General features: G+C 43.4%; 2 protein-coding genes across 2 annotated transcripts; both read left to right on the forward strand.

Annotated features, from left to right (window-relative positions):
- Positions 1 to 944: 944 nt before the first annotated feature.
- Positions 945 to 4928, forward strand: LOC138624612 (mpv17-like protein). Its single transcript, XM_069704949.1, has 4 exons — positions 945 to 1332; positions 2358 to 2428; positions 2667 to 2696; positions 3123 to 4928. Exons 1-4 carry the CDS (start codon positions 1029 to 1031, stop codon positions 3357 to 3359), a joined length of 642 nt encoding a protein of 213 aa, XP_069561050.1. The 5' UTR covers positions 945 to 1028; the 3' UTR covers positions 3360 to 4928.
- A 600-nt stretch (positions 4929 to 5528) lies between these two features.
- bmerb1 (bMERB domain containing 1) lies at positions 5529 to 15226 on the forward strand. Its single transcript, XM_069704951.1, has 6 exons — positions 5529 to 5813; positions 9583 to 9703; positions 11794 to 11867; positions 13354 to 13468; positions 14176 to 14258; positions 14381 to 15226. The coding sequence occupies exons 1-6, from the start codon at positions 5726 to 5728 to the stop codon at positions 14497 to 14499; spliced, it is 600 nt and encodes a 199-aa protein (XP_069561052.1). The 5' UTR covers positions 5529 to 5725; the 3' UTR covers positions 14500 to 15226.
- The last annotated feature ends 59 nt before the right edge of the window (positions 15227 to 15285 follow it).

The following is a 15285-nucleotide window of genomic DNA, read 5'->3' on the forward strand; positions in this document are numbered from 1 at the left end:
CAATGCTGCTCCCCCAGCAGACCCCAGCGAAGTACAAAGCACTGGCCACAACAGACTGGTAGAACATCTCCAACATCATGCTGCACACATTGAAGGATCGAAGTTTCAATGTGTGCAGCATGATGCTGGAGATGTTCTCGTTGGTAAATAAATGTTATGTCCAAATCTTATTTTAAATGCTTCTTTATTTTCTGAGTGTTGAGTTTAAAGGGTGCGAAACGGAATTTTTGGTCTGTTTAATTGGATAATATCACTAATATTTATGTGTGATCTGAGGTCTGGGGGAATAAGGACATTTGAACTGTTGCATTTTCCCATTATAATTAAAAAATATATACATATTTCAGTTACACAAAGGCAACACTGTAAACTGATAAGAAGTGTTGAAAGTACAGTAATTGTTTTTGGTGAATGGTAAAAGATGCAAATTATCCTGCATTTTTTTAATTAATTTGTTTAATATGATGAAAAGGAATTTGAGTCTTGCCATATTGTAAAACTATACTATACTCTCTTATTAATAATAATTACTGTGGTCCACATCCCTGAAACAATCTGGCTTTTAATTGAATTTTATTCATTTTATTGATATATTTAATTGTCTAGTTATACATTTTAGTTGGTTTTATTAATTGCTATATCCTTTTTTTTTTTTCTTTTTTTTTAAGAAAATATTTTTTTTACTTTTACTTTTAGTTTGGTTTCGCCCGTTGACTCCTCCTTCGATCCACCCGGTTGCCGTGGTTTCCAGCGTGGCTCCGCCCACTGAACGCCGCTCGGTTTTTTTTTTTTTGGGGGGGGGGGGTTACGTAAAAAGGGGCGTAACAAACGTACGCAAGAGGGGCGGGCCGGGGGAGGGTGGAGGGGCAGACTGACGGTGCCCTGCCCGGTGCTGGATGGTGTTTGACAAGCTGCTGAGGTTATATTCCTCTGTAACGTCCATTGAGCAGAAACCCTCCTTCCGTCTCCGCTTCGGGAACACAGAAGCTCCTGTTTGACTCCACGCAGCCGCAGGAACTCATCAAATAATGCGAAAGGCGTTTCTGAGACACGTCCGCCGGTTTCCGTGGGTCACCAACGTCACTCTGTACGGCTGTCTGTTCGCCGGAGGGGACTTTGTCCACCAGTACTTCTCCCGGAGGGACAAAATGGACTGGAGTCACACGCGCAACGTCGCCCTGATCGCGTTCAGTTTCCATGGCAACTTTAATTTCTTCTGGATGCGTTTCCTGGAGCGGAGATTTCCCGGGAACTCGGTCGGGATGGTGATGAGGAAGCTGCTCCTGGACCAGACGACGGCGGCGCCGATGGCCACCAGCGTCTTCTACACAGGTCGGTGGGGCTGTAGGGGCGGCGGGGGGACGGGACGGGACGGGACGGGACCGGACGGGACGGGACCGGACGGGACGCAAACCTCGCGCTGACAGCGTCCCGGGCTGTTGACGGTTGACCCTCCAACACGTACCTGTCAATCTGTAACTTGACCCTCTGCGCTCCTCTCAGGAGACATCAGATCAGCTGTTCGTTGTCCTGTCAAACAAACCTGGACTCGCAGAGGTCACGTGAAAGTCACCGCAGGCAGATGTTGTTTTTTAATTAAAGGTGCATTACTTTAGCCTCATCCTGGATTTAAGATTGAGATTAGATTTGCACGAGCCCAATTTAGAAGACCAGAATACACCAATACTCTAATCCGAGCAGAACCAGGAAGTGATTTAAGCTACAAAAAGGTCTTAATGCTAAATTAAGTTGAATCACAGTGAAATTGATTTCTTCATTTGCCCCCAGATAATTTGACAGCACTGCTCTTATATCTGAAGACTAGTTTTCTTTTGAATACTTCTCCCACCAGTGGTAGTTTTTAATCACAATAATAGGTTTAAAAATATTAATTAAAAAGCACATAAAACTATATACCAGGGAATCACTGTGTATCTGAACTAATTCACAAAAGTTGGCTTCTGTCCACTCAAACAGGATTAAAACTTGAATCATTTCTATGTATTTAAACATTTTTTTAAATAGTATAAATGTTGTTATATGAATAGTATGATCAGTGGTTTAAACCTACAGGATCTGTATTAAACATGATAATTTATGCCCACGTACAATAATCGTTTCGTCCTTCTACAGTTTATCATCAACGCTTTCTTTAGAAAATCCATATTCCTGATGCTAAAACACTCTACATGCAGTTGTCGTATTGATCATGTCATTTCACGAGACACTCTGTTATTGGTTTCCATGGTGATTGTATTTTTTATTTTTTTTATATATATACTGTACATACTGTGTCGACGGTTTCTTCAAAGCCCTCTTCCGCCGTCCGTGAACCGAATCTTGTCTTGTCGTCGCAGGCGTCAGTTTCTTGGAGGGCAAAGACGACATCCTGGAGGACTGGAGGGAAAAGTTCCTGAACACGTACAAGGTGAGTCGGACCAGCGACCGCGTCTTCTGGGATGTGTTGTGACGGAGAAGCTGCCGTGTGCACTCACATCCACTGCTGATGACCAGAGACCCTTCATGGACTCAACAGCCACACTTGTGTTTCTCTAAATCGTTATTTGATGATGTGTTATTTGGTTTTTGTGGAGAGCTCTGCTGAAATTGAGTTGTTTTTTGTTTTTTTTAAATGACTGGTGTGCTTTGTGTTGGTCTCTTCTCAGACGGGACTAATGTTCTGGCCATTCATGCAGGTAAATATCAACATCTGTGCACGGATATGTTCAGAGTAAAGAAACGGGTCCTTTCAACCACTTCTCTAATGTGAACACACGGTACCGAACTCCAGATTCTCTTTATCATTATTTTATCACATTTCTATTCATCTCAGTGGTCAAAGTCCCGTTGACCTCATGTTCACTACACTTTTTTAAACGCAATATTAAAGGAACTATTAAAGAAACTTCTTCACCTTTAACCCCAAACATTCACGTGGACTCGAGGATGAGCTGGTTAGATTTTGGGATGTCAAACGTCTACAAAAAGACACTTTAATACTTTATTGTTATCAATTAAACTACTCCAGTGCTGCATAATTAGGGTTAAATATTAATTTGTGACCATATAACATGCTGATACAATGATGTAAATGTATTATGTTTGCTACCCGTTTCTCTCAGTTTGTGAACTTCGCCTTGGTGCCTCTGTACGTCCGGACCTCCTTCACCGGCTGCTGCGCCTTCGTCTGGGCCACCTTCCTGTGCTTCTCCCGTCAGAGCGGCGACGGGACGGCCGGCGCCGCTCTGGCGTGGATGTTCCCGACTAAAGAGGACGAAGCAGAATCCGCGAAGGAGGAAGTGGCCTCGAAGAAGGACGAGGCAGACGCTCCCAAAGAGGGAACGGCAGCATCTAAGTAGCAGAGCCCGCCGTTGCCACGGAGACGTGAATAGAAACGGGTGTGAAACAGGATTCAAGCCGGTCCGGTGGACTCGGTCCTGTTCAACTCTTGTGTTTAATGCTGCACCAACACTGCCGGGGTCATCGGCTGCAGACTCGCTGAGGTCAGACCGACTTCATGATGCTGCAAGGTTTTAGAAAAACAACCTCCAGCACACTGAATGTATACACGGAATATTTTTCAATATTTAAAGCAGCTCAGTGGGAAACATTTCTCTGAGTCTGAACCTTCCAGACACCGCAGCTCCTATTTCTCATCAGATTCTTTTTATGGATATGAATAATGCAGTATTTGTGCTCTCACATTTACAACAAGTAGACCATGTTAAAAAGTACTGGAATGATGTATGAGGCTTTTGACAGTTTTTGTCTGAGACAGATGATTTAAAATCAGAATGAAAAACTCTAATGTGAAGGAAAGAATCATTTCCACCGTGTGGAGCCGCTGCTAATTTATCAGCTCGGACTTTTAACTGAATAAAATAGATTTATAAACATTAAAATATCAGTTAATATATATTTAGACCGCCTGATCTCTGAGGACGATCTGCTTTGGTTCCAGTTTACACGCTGGAGTATGAAGTGCCAAATACTAATAATCCCATTTATTATAACATATCTGTGTGTTATTTAACATGTAGGGAGGTACTTTTTACATAAAGACTGTATGAATCCATGCTGTCTCTATTATTGCACCAATCAAGCACAAAAAAAACACATATTGATCTAAAAATACATATTTTAAATATTGCAGGAATGAAATACTACTGAAGACTTTGAGTTTGTCCACGAATGATTGCTGAAGTTTGATATCCACCTACTTGAATGTTGAAACGTTTTAATGTCCCGCTGTGCATCGCTCTCCGTTGCCTGTAAATCTTCCCTCCGAGGTGCTTCTTCTTGCCTGCATTGATTCTTGAACTGTAACATCAGATGCCCGTCGAGCACTTTTCTACAGAGGTTGGTTTTATAATTAGAGTGCAGGAGCTGTCTGTTGTTCCTATATATAGGATTTAAGGAAGGATTTGGGGCGAACTTCTCTTTTTTTCTGTCTCGGATACCTTTTCTTTTTTCTTCCAGCCTCCCCGATGTCACAGATCGTTTTGAAGTCGTATGCCAGCGTGTGATTTTAATATTCGATGTGTCTCACAGAAATGAATTAATACTGTGAATAACAAAATTAATATATAAAGCAGTGTTTGAATTGGAGTGCACAAAAACAATGTAATCAAGACCTCTTTTAAATTGCATCCTTTGTAGTAATTTAATATTAGTGCAGTATTTATAGTGTTTGTTTTTGCTGATGATTTCCTGTTTCCTGATTCTTTGTTGCAGCGCTGCAACTGAAATGTAAAAATCAGCTCATATCTGCTCTTTTAACTCTTTTAAATATCAGGATGCTACTTTTAGCGCAGTCCGAGTCCTCTGAAACAGATCAGAGGATGTAAAAAGTGATTTAATCTCACGTGGCATCAGATAACTGTGGCAAATATAAATCATATTTATTGTTGAATAAAGGGAAAAAACATGCTGTTCAGTCTGTGTGAGTGTTCACGAGTGTGACTTCTTCTTCACATCCCCGTTTGATATCAGAGGTGCATCTCATGCGGTTTGGCTTCTGTTCAGACTGAAATATAACTCCTGTGCATTAGTTATCGTTTAGATGCAACTGCAGCTCTGTCTCCATCTCTTGTGGGAATTTACTGAGCACACTGTGTGCTGTGAACGAGATTCGTGCTGCACAGTTCAATCCTGCAGACCTTGTTTTCACGCTGCCTTCAAAAGAACGAAGCAATTAGACGCTTATTAAATCAAGATGTTTTCTAAATTTGTAACAGACTGTTCCAGTAGATATTTATTTCTCTAATTTTGCCGAATGCAACCTCACTGGGTGAAAACTCCTGCAATTTAATCTATTAACATACTGAACAAAAGCTTTCATATTCCTTTTCTTAATATTTAATACTTTGAAAAATAGCATGTTCAGATTTATATATATACTTCTAGAATTATTCAAAATCAAAACTTTGATGCAACTCTCTGCCTATTGTTTTATTTTGACCGTCATCTCGGTCCCAGTGGGTGTCTCCCCAGTCCTCGCATCCCTGGCCGCACTGCGCATGCTCCCCACATCCTCTCTCTCCAGCCGCACGTCGAGGGACTTGAAAGCTTGAATAAAGATGCTCAACGTCTCGGGTCGCTGGAGCCTCGTCACCGGCTGAAGCGGAGTCATCTGGAGGGACGCACGCGGAGGAAACGTACATTATTCTGCAGAACCGACGACCTCGTTTCTGGGTTTCGTCGCGCGCGCGGGAGACCCACCGACATGGAGCTGAAGAAATCTATTTCGGACACCGAGCGCGCGCTCCGGAGCTACGGAGCCGTCTCAGAAACGGCGTGGACAACGGACAAAGGTGAGCACCAAACCGGGAGGGGGATTCACACGAACACAGACAGACAGTTATCGTCTCGGGTTTTATTTTTATTATTTATTTATTTATAAATATTTTTTTCAGCATGTTTCCCTCTCAGAAAAAAATAAATAAAAAAAAAAAGCCCAGGCAGCAGCGGAGGGAGCTGAAACGGTTAACGCGTGACTCACGGAGGGCTCGGGATGTACCGATAGCTGCCCCGGTGCTGAAAGGCCCGTTACTTCCCCTACATGGACACCACGTCACCGGGCCGACCGGGAACACTTCAATCCGGCGCCGGGTCCAATTAGTGGGGGATTAAATTCATCTGATTAACACGCAGGAATCAATTCATAGTTCAGATTTAGTGGAAGTGTTCATGTCAGATTTAGTGACAGCTGACGGCTGAATGGGCAGATTTTCTAAAGTCACTTTTAGTGACTCATCAGGAGAGCGAGCTCAATTATATGAATTCATATTAAATGATAACAGCTCTATTGAACACGATATCTCACAACAACACAAACTACAGCTCCAAAAATGATAAGAAGAAGCTCCCTAACACAATCTCAACTAAAACAAAATGAACATTACATGCTGCAAAAAACAAACAAACATTAAATTCAATGTTTCTATTATTTTGTCCAGCGTCTATTTAATTTCCCCTTTTAAGGCTGAAGTTATCATTTTGTATGTAAAATGTTTAAATATTTCAGAGCATCTTGTCACATGCTCAAATTGTTTTTGTCAACCAAGAGTTTAAAATATATTGAAATTAAAGTGATATAAAACAAAGAAAAACAGAAAATCCTCAAACAATGCAATGTTTGTTTGACAGTTACGCTCGATAAATGAAGACAATCATCTGTCACTCGACTAAAAGAATTCAACTTGAACCAAAGTCAGTTTGTTTTTAGACATTTCTATTATTTTTCCACAATCCCACCTGATTAATGACGCACGTGTTGACAGGAGCAGCAGCGATAACGTGATGTCAGATGTGTCCGACTTGAGGAAAGGAAGAAAAAATACAAATGCAGCGGATATTTTTAGACACAGATTCAGTTGTTGCGTTCTTTTTTTTTTTTTTTTCTGTCTCCCACAAACACACAAAAACACACACACACACACACACACACACACACACACACACAGCAGTTGTGTACACAGTGTGTGTGTCTGCAGGATGTGTCGGGGGGTGTCTTGCACTGGATGTCATACGGATACGTGACATTTCCCCGTCGTCGAGCCCACGCAGCTGCAGCAGCCGTGATCCGGCCTCTCGGGCTGCTTAACTCATTAAAATCACAATCCTGAGGAGGCAGTTTGTGAATGAAACAGGGTTTTGACTAATTACAAGGCTGGTTCACGCCAGGAGGAGCAGCGTCGGCCTCAGACTTTGCAGCTGGCCTTTTTTTCCCCGTCCCAGGTGAACGAGCTACTTTTAATGAGGAAGTATCTGCTCCTTGTTTTATAATGCTGAGTGAGCGACTTCCTGAGATGAGAGGAAACCGTTAAAGACATTATCCAGCCGGCCCTTTGTTACTTTTAATGGTCCAGTTGGGACTTAATGCAGCTCGGTGTTATTGATGAGGAGCACGTGGCTGCAAAAAGGGGGAAGAGGAGAAGTATGCAAAGAAAAACCAAGAGGAGAAAAACCAAAACATTTGTCTGGTTTTAGCTGATCGTTGCTGCAGTCGCAGGATCCGAACTTTGATTGAGGATCAGTGTCTGCTGTCAACAGACACGCCGGGTGATGATTCAACGTCAGCGAGGCACAAACAAACCGAGCCCTCCCGAGCCGGCTGCTGCGGTGAGTCAGCGAGCGTCCTCGGAAAAAAAAGTACCACGAAGGCAGACTGCAGTTTGTGTTGCTGCAGGAGGACGAAGAGCAGATCCAGATCTCCTCCGACGTTACAGCAACACGCCGGTCACCAGCGCCAGGCGGCATATTTAAAGATGCAAATAGTTTGTTCACTCGGGTGTTTGATGATCTATCAGCTTGAGTTCTGCTAGCAGGAATGTTTTAAATATATATATTGCGTCTTCTAAAGTCATTTTTATGCCCAAAAATCTCTGGTTGCAGCGTCTCAAATGTCTTCAGGGATTGTAAAGTGCATATTTTGGGGGTTTTAACTGTTGGTGGGATGAAAGAAAACATCTAAAGACATCACTTGTGATTCTGGGAAATTTTAAGGGATATTTTGTTTTATTATTTTCTGACATATTACAGACTAATAATAATTAGCCAAGTAAATAATGTGCAATTAGAGCTGAGCACAATATCAATGGTGTGATATAAGACTTGTCTTTTAGATTTGAGAGATCTTAATATCATGATGTGGCATATTTGTGGTCTTTTACTGGATTTGAAAACTGCATTGCAGTAAAGTGATGTAATTTTCTGAACCTATTAAGACTTCTAGCTGATCTTTTTTTTTTTTTTACTTTACCCATTTAATTATCATATCCACATTATTGATGATCATTTATCAGAAATCTCATTGTGTAAATATTTAGTCAAATGTGCTTTCAAGTTATTTAATCCAAAACAGTAAATCTGATTTTGTCCATATTCCTAATTAAAAAAAAATAATGTTTTCATGGGACACGGACGCCAGTTATCTGTTAGCGTCCACTTTTCTGTCTCAGAAGGGGAAAATAACTGTTCATAACTATGAGGTGATGTTTGACGTGATTGGAGGAAGAAAAATGATGAAGAACTCGCGAGAGACATGTTGTTTTTTGTTTGTTTGTAAATATTTCAGATTTTCAGGATCCAAACTTCCCATAATGCACCTTTTACAGTGGTGTTGGATGAAACCCCTCCTTCGCCTGGTGACTGGAAACAGGACTTCTCTAGTAAATCCTGAACCTCCACTTTTCCACACTGAGCAGAACAGATTTGTTTCGTGAATCGGGATCGGTGCGGTCGTCCGTGTGCCGACGAGGTCGCAGCAGCTGCGTCCAGCGCGTCCAGCGCGTCCAGCGCGTCCAGCGCGTCCAGCGCGTCCAGCGCGTCCAGCGCGTCCAGCGCGTCCAGCGCGTCCAGCGCGTCCAGCGCGTCCAGCGCGTCCAGCGCGTCCAGCGTCCAGCGCGTCCAGCGCGTCCAGCGCGTCCATCGGTGCGGTCAGCGGTCGGCCGTCGCAGTAAGTGTTTAGCGGCCGCTGGCTCTCTGCGTGTTGTTGGCGAGAAGCCGCAGCCGGAGTATTTTTCTTCTGTTCCACGACATCAACAACCTCCTCCGCTGGAAGACGCTCTGGAATACGTGACTGGTTAATCCGTGGTTGAAGCCTCGTGGATGAATCACTTGTCTATAAAACTCCCAAATCACCTCTCTGCATCACGCAGGCTGCTTTTCTTTCCAAATATCATGTTCTTGGCTGCTGCGAGACGACACGTCACCCGCGGACGAAGCGAGAAGAGCGCTGCTCGGCCAAGAAGCTGACGTCGGTCGAAAGTTTTTCAAGGGCAGAGTGACAGAAATGAAAAAAAAACAAAGTCTTGGGTTCGTCACGTGAAATGAAAATGAATTAAAGATTAAGATCTCGAGGCGTCGTCCCGCTGCAGTCTGGAATTTGTGTGTTGGATGTTCTCTAATTTAAAACCAGCAAATATGCTTCAAACTCTGAACTCTGAACTCGTGTTTGAAGCAGAGCTGTCCTTCATTCTCCTGATTTCTATTGGGATTATTTTAGGCTTCCCGTTTCCTTCCGATCTTCTTTACTCCTTTTTACGAAACTTGTTTTTAACTCCTCGGTCTTCCTCTCAGGTCACGCCGACGTGTCCATGGCGGAGAGCACCATGTCTCCGGAGGAGCTGGAGGTGGAGATGGCTCGTATCCAGCGGCTCAGGGAGGTCCTGGTGCGCCGAGAGTCGGAGCTGCGCTTCATGTGAGTGACGGCTCCCGTTTCTGAAACACTTCCACCAATACGGTTTGAAAAGCTGCTCCTGTCGCCGTCCTTGAGCGGGTGACGAGGTTGGTGAAGGTCGTCGCCGTGACGCGGTTGACACTTCGAGTGTTGTTCCCCGAGATACGAGTCGTCTGTTGGAGACGGAGAGGAGATCATTAGACGAGTCAGCTCCTCTGAGCTGCTCTTCAGCAACGATAGCTTCAAGGATTATGGATGAGATTTGGGATGAAATGTTGTATTTCATTTCTCCAGGAAAATGTTCTGTCTGTGCTGCAGGAGAGTTTAGAAACGGATCAAATTCTGGGTTTAATTAGTCCATTTTACACACTAATATTTCACTGTAATAGTTTAATACAGATTCGGGTCACTGAAACAATTATTCACTGCCGGTTCATCTGCTGATTGTTTCTTCGTTCTTTTCTTTTGTTGTTATAATGTCAACTAAGATTTGTTTGTTTTTTATATATCGTGTGTTGTTAAAAGAACTCTGTGTGGCAGGTTCACTGAAACGGCCGCCGGTGTCACTGTGATCAATAGTTGAAATGATAATTTGTCATACGGTTAAAAGATAATGAAATGTTTCAATAACAGTCAGTTGCAGCTGTTTGTTCCATGCAGGTGGATTTATTTTACATATTGTTAGAGCGAAAACTTTACATATAATCTCAGGTTCATTTGAATGTAATTTCTGTGTAGAAAGAATCTTTTGCAAGTGTTTCAGTTTGGACCTTTAAGGGACTCTGTGGATCTTTTAATGAGTCACATCAGTCAATGAGTCACTGACTCGTTGTTATAAGGATGTTAATCACTCTTAATTTACAGTTTGGATGAGATTGTAGTTTTTCTGGCCCGGCAGTCAAGAACAGGAGACTTCATGTATTTCAGTGCGTCTTATTTACAAAGTCCAAGGTTGCTTGTTGAGGCGTTAGAGAATTGAAGTTATCAACTTTATCTGGAGATATAAAAAAAAAAAAACTACACCGTGACATATCGAACTGAGCAGTGCATTGTGGGTCGTTACGCCCACCACGAACATCAGCTGTGAAGGCTGCGGTGTCCGATGATGCCGAAGAGCTCAGTCGGTTAATAACACGAGTTCACACGCACACTTTAAAGCCTCTTCAGCCGCCGCACCGCGCACGACTGTCGTGTGACACCACACACACACACACACACACACACACACACACACACACACACACACACACACACACACACACACACACACACACACACACACACACACACACACACACACACACACACACTAGCAGATGGAGTGTCAAAGTGCAGAAGCTGCTTGAGTCCACAGATAAAAGTGAGAGATTAAAACACAAGGCAGAAGAGGGAGAGAAACAGAGCGAGGAGGGAGAAAAAGGAGGGAGGTGCAAAACCGAGGGGGGAGGAGGAAGAGGAGGAGGAAGGAGGCTGTGGATGAGTCATCGGCCCGATCCACCACAAGCAGAATTAAATCCGGAGAGAAGCAGGATTCAGGGAGGAGGAGGGTGAAATGTTGAGGCTCCCTGGGGGGGCGAGACATCTTGGATGATTATTTAGAAATTAAAGTGGAATTTTTTTTTGGTGAATAAATTCATAAGTTGAGTGTCAGAAATGAATTAACACCAATTTAGATAAATGTTTGAAGTGCCACTTAGTCCAAAAAAGAAAGCCACTCTACTCTGCTGCTTTTCTCTGTTTTGATACGTGTATGAACTGAATAAATTTGGAGCTGGATTTTGGTTTTGGATAAAGAGAAGCGATTTGAAAATGCTGTTTTGAACTCAAGAGGAAATTGAGACGACCGTTTCTGTGATAAAATAGCGGGGCTGGAAATTGGCACTTTTTTTTTTTTTTAGAGTCAGAACCAGGAAATGAGCTGCAGAGAGTCACATTTCTCACCTGTCAGATTAGAAATCTCTCATTTCAGGATTCACCGCAACAACACGAGTCCGCCGAACATCGTTCTCAATCAGATGATCAGGCGGACGTGGAAGCAGATAACAATATCGGTTGTTTACTGTGATCGAAGCCAGCGATTCACTGTCGTTTCTCTCTTTTCCTCCCCGCAGGATGGACGACATTCAGCTCTGCAAAGACATCATGAGTTTAAAGCAGGAGCTCAGACTGATCGTGGCGGTACCAGGTACGATCCACTCGCGTTCGCGCACCAACAGAACCAGCACGAAGAGCTGCGAACGGCTCGGGAGTGTTTCTGTCCGCGAGCGTCGTGTGGATTTATAGGAAGTGTCGTAACGCTAAGATGCTCACGATTGTTGACATGTTGATGAGCTGTTTTTAGAAGCCAACCGATGACCAGCAGTGTGGACAAAATAACAGACACCCGACAATCCAATGGCACAACAACAACAACAACAACAACAAAAAAAGCACTGGAAAAAAAAAATGCTGATTTTTACATGTGTGATCATTTCTGATCCGTTAAATTTGCAGCACTTTTGATGCTGATTTGATTCGGAGTTTTTTTTTACTGTTCAACATGGCGGCCTGTGAGGGAGAGGACCCGCTCCGAGATAAACCGCATCTCAATAATAGTGTCATGATTACACTCGAATGAAAACATAATCATGAATGTTTAAGGTCCACTTCCTGGTTGTGAAGCTTCCAGCCGGATCAGAGTTTTCTTCAGCAGAAAAAAAAACTGGAAAATATGACAAAGAAAACTAATTATTAGGGTTTTTCATTTTCTATTTATTCATTTCACTGTTCAATTACATTTTCTCCAAAATGAAACATTAAATCCTTTATTTATGTTACTTTTGTTTGTCAAATTTAAACAGAAGAGTTTAAATATCTCCTGATTCAATTTCCTTGTCGAATAAAACTTATTCCAGATTGCTGACACGACAAATTCCTCACAAAAAAAAAAAAATCACGGCTTCAGCTTTAACTGGATTTATACTGTAAAGCGTCCATATTATTTCGTCCACCTTCCATCCGTGTGGCCTCATTGTTCTGCACAATGTCACCAAAAAACCAACTGCGTTTCGGTGGCAGTCCCACCAGCCAGTGGGGGGAAGGTGGAGGAGGGTGGGGGGAGAGGGTGGGGGAGGGGGGATTCCCTCTGCGGTCACACTGCTCCACTTTATTTCCAGAAAGAGCTGATGTTTGCAGTCATTTTTCAAGTGCTTTTCTCCAAGCAGCCCAGCAGGGTGTGTGTGTGTGTGTGTGTGTGTGTGTGTGTGTGTGTGTGTGTGTGTGTGTGTGTATGTGTGTGTGTGTGTGTGTGTGTGTGTGTGTGTGTGTGTGCACTTGATTTGGTCTGTTTCTGTGCGTTGGACTGTGAAGGTTAGGAAAGTGAGACGAGGCAAAATAAATGTTGTTCCTCCGCCGAGCAAAACGAAAAGGAAAGAAAGCTCTCCGGCATTTTGCATAATTAAATCGCCGCCTTTTATGTTATGAATTAAACATGAGGGGAGAATCGAGGAGAATCGAGGAGAATCGAGGAGAATCGAGGGTCTCCGTGTTCGAGAGGAACTTTGCAGTCGCTGCTAAAAGCGTCGTCTGCTTTGATATTTCATATTAGGAGGTAAAACTTGGAAGTAATTTGTCCAGAAATCCATTTATTTATTTGCATTACTCGGCTTTTTCTTTCCATCTTGTTCCCGCAGAGAAAGAAAAAACCAAGACGCACCGGCAGCGGGAAGAAGAACTGATCCTGAAGATCCATAAACTGGTGCAGAAGAGGGATTTCCTGGTGGACGACGCCGAGGTGGAGAGATTAAGGTACGACTCGGGTTCATGTCCGGGATCTCACCTGGAAATGAACATAGTCACCCTCGTAAAAAAAGAGAAAGGCGGCGGTGCTCCGATGTGATTGATGGGAGTCGAGTTGGAGGATGGAAACCTCCAGCTGGATGTTGGAGACGATGGTGAACGATGCACATGAAGAATCACTGAAGAGATTTAAAGAACCAGGAAGTGATTACCCCCCAAAAATATGAATTTAAATGAGTTACTATTGGAAATGTTGGGGATCACAAAGGGTCCATATCCAAATCAAAATAACAGCTTTTCTGTAGAATATAATATTCAGTTTTTGCTCCTTTTATTTGTCAGAACGTGTTTTTGCTCGTTTCACCAGCAGCTCGTCTCCTAATGAGAACGAACTTAATTTCCTTCTGAAGAAACCAGACGCAGGTGAAGACGTTTGTAAAGAGTCCTGCCGATAGTTTCTATCATCGCTCGGCGTGAAGTCGACCTGAATGTCGGTTGGGGATCGGCAGACTTTGTGATTTGCTTTGGTGGCTCCGGTTTTAATTCAAGTTGGAATCGAAGAACATCGAATAAGTTTGAGAGTAATCCGTGTTGAGTTGTGAGGTTTAAACCGACTAGTTCACATTTATTTATTGGGACTTTTATAGTTTTATTGCCGCGTTAAGAAATCAAATGTTGACGTCAAATTGTAATCTACTCACCGTGTCGTCCCTCAGGGAGCAGGAGGAGGACAAGGAGATGGCGGAGTTCCTGCGGCTGAAGCTGATGCCTCTGGAACAGAAGCTCCAAGTGGCACAAAGTGAGCGAGACGTTCGACGTTAACTCGTAAGTCTTCTCGACACTAACGAGGTGATGACCGAGCTTTTCCTTTTTGTTTTGTGTGTGTGTTTTTTTTTTTTCTCTCTCTTCGTTGACAAAAAGATCCTCCGAAGCCCACGAGACACGTCCCGCAGCCGCCGCCCAACAAACCGGCCATCGCCAAGACGGGCGTGGCCATCATCAAGGACTGCTGCGGAGCCACTCAGTGTGCTGTAATGTAACTCACACCACATCACATGACACGCATCACTTCCTGGTTCTCAGAGAACCACAGGTCGCCCCTTGAAACTGCTCAGGGATCAGATTCATGACTTGTATATATGCAGACGTTTGGTTGGGGGGGGGGGGGGGGTGATGATCCCTGATCAGTGTTAAAGGAGAACTTGACAGTCAGGAGTGTGTGTGTGTGTGTGTGTGTGTGTGTAAGTAAAGAGAAACTGTAAATAAAACAACAACAACAACCGCTGGATCGGATCATTCGACGGTGTAACATTCCTTTAAGGAGACAACACGGTCCGGGACGATGCGTCCGATACGCGGTACAAGCACAATGTCCACAAAGAGACGTCCCCCGCTGAGGGTTCTCCGTGCGACAGGACGTAAACATCAGTATTCAGCCCGTCATGTTCGCCAAAGAGTTTTTACTCTTCTTCCATCCGAGTCCTTGAACACCAACCAGTGAACCTCTTTCCCCTCCAGGAGACGACCGCTCGCCATTTCCTTCATCTTTCCCACGTGGTGACAAAAAAAATAAAAATCTAAACACCTTCCCCCTTTAAGTGATTTATGCAAACTGGTGTAAACAGGAGATGCTGGAAAAGATGACGAGCTCGAGTCGAGCAAAATTCTTGAACAGCATCTTAATCCTCAAAAGAGTCGACAGATTAAAAAAAAAAAAAAAAAAAATATGTGGTCGTCACCGAAAGCTAAAAATGACCGGACACGTTTTGACCAACGCTGCAAAAGTTGGGTTATAATTAGGCTGAATGTCAGTTTACAGTGTTTGT

This window comes from Brachyistius frenatus, unplaced genomic scaffold (assembly GCF_029030835.1).
Source record: "Brachyistius frenatus isolate BFR_SWC_R1_liver_20210118 unplaced genomic scaffold, ASM2903083v1 Contig_53, whole genome shotgun sequence".
NCBI classification, from domain to species: Eukaryota; Metazoa; Chordata; class Actinopteri; family Embiotocidae; genus Brachyistius; species Brachyistius frenatus.

Bases quoted from the DNA above. Each gene is read 5' to 3' on its own strand.
- bmerb1 (XM_069704951.1), top strand. From the start codon at position 5,726: ATGGAGCTGAAGAAATCTATTTCGGACACCGAGCGCGCGCTCCGGAGC. The intron at 11,868-13,353 runs GTACGATCCACT...TTGTTCCCGCAG, and splicing joins ACTGATCGTGGCGGTACCAG to AGAAAGAAAAAACCAAGACG. The intron at 14,259-14,380 runs GTGAGCGAGACG...GTTGACAAAAAG, and splicing joins GAAGCTCCAAGTGGCACAAA to ATCCTCCGAAGCCCACGAGA.
- LOC138624612 (XM_069704949.1), top strand. From the start codon at position 1,029: ATGCGAAAGGCGTTTCTGAGACACGTCCGCCGGTTTCCGTGGGTCACC. The intron at 1,333-2,357 runs GTCGGTGGGGCT...TTGTCGTCGCAG, and splicing joins CACCAGCGTCTTCTACACAG to GCGTCAGTTTCTTGGAGGGC. The intron at 2,697-3,122 runs GTAAATATCAAC...CGTTTCTCTCAG, and splicing joins TGTTCTGGCCATTCATGCAG to TTTGTGAACTTCGCCTTGGT.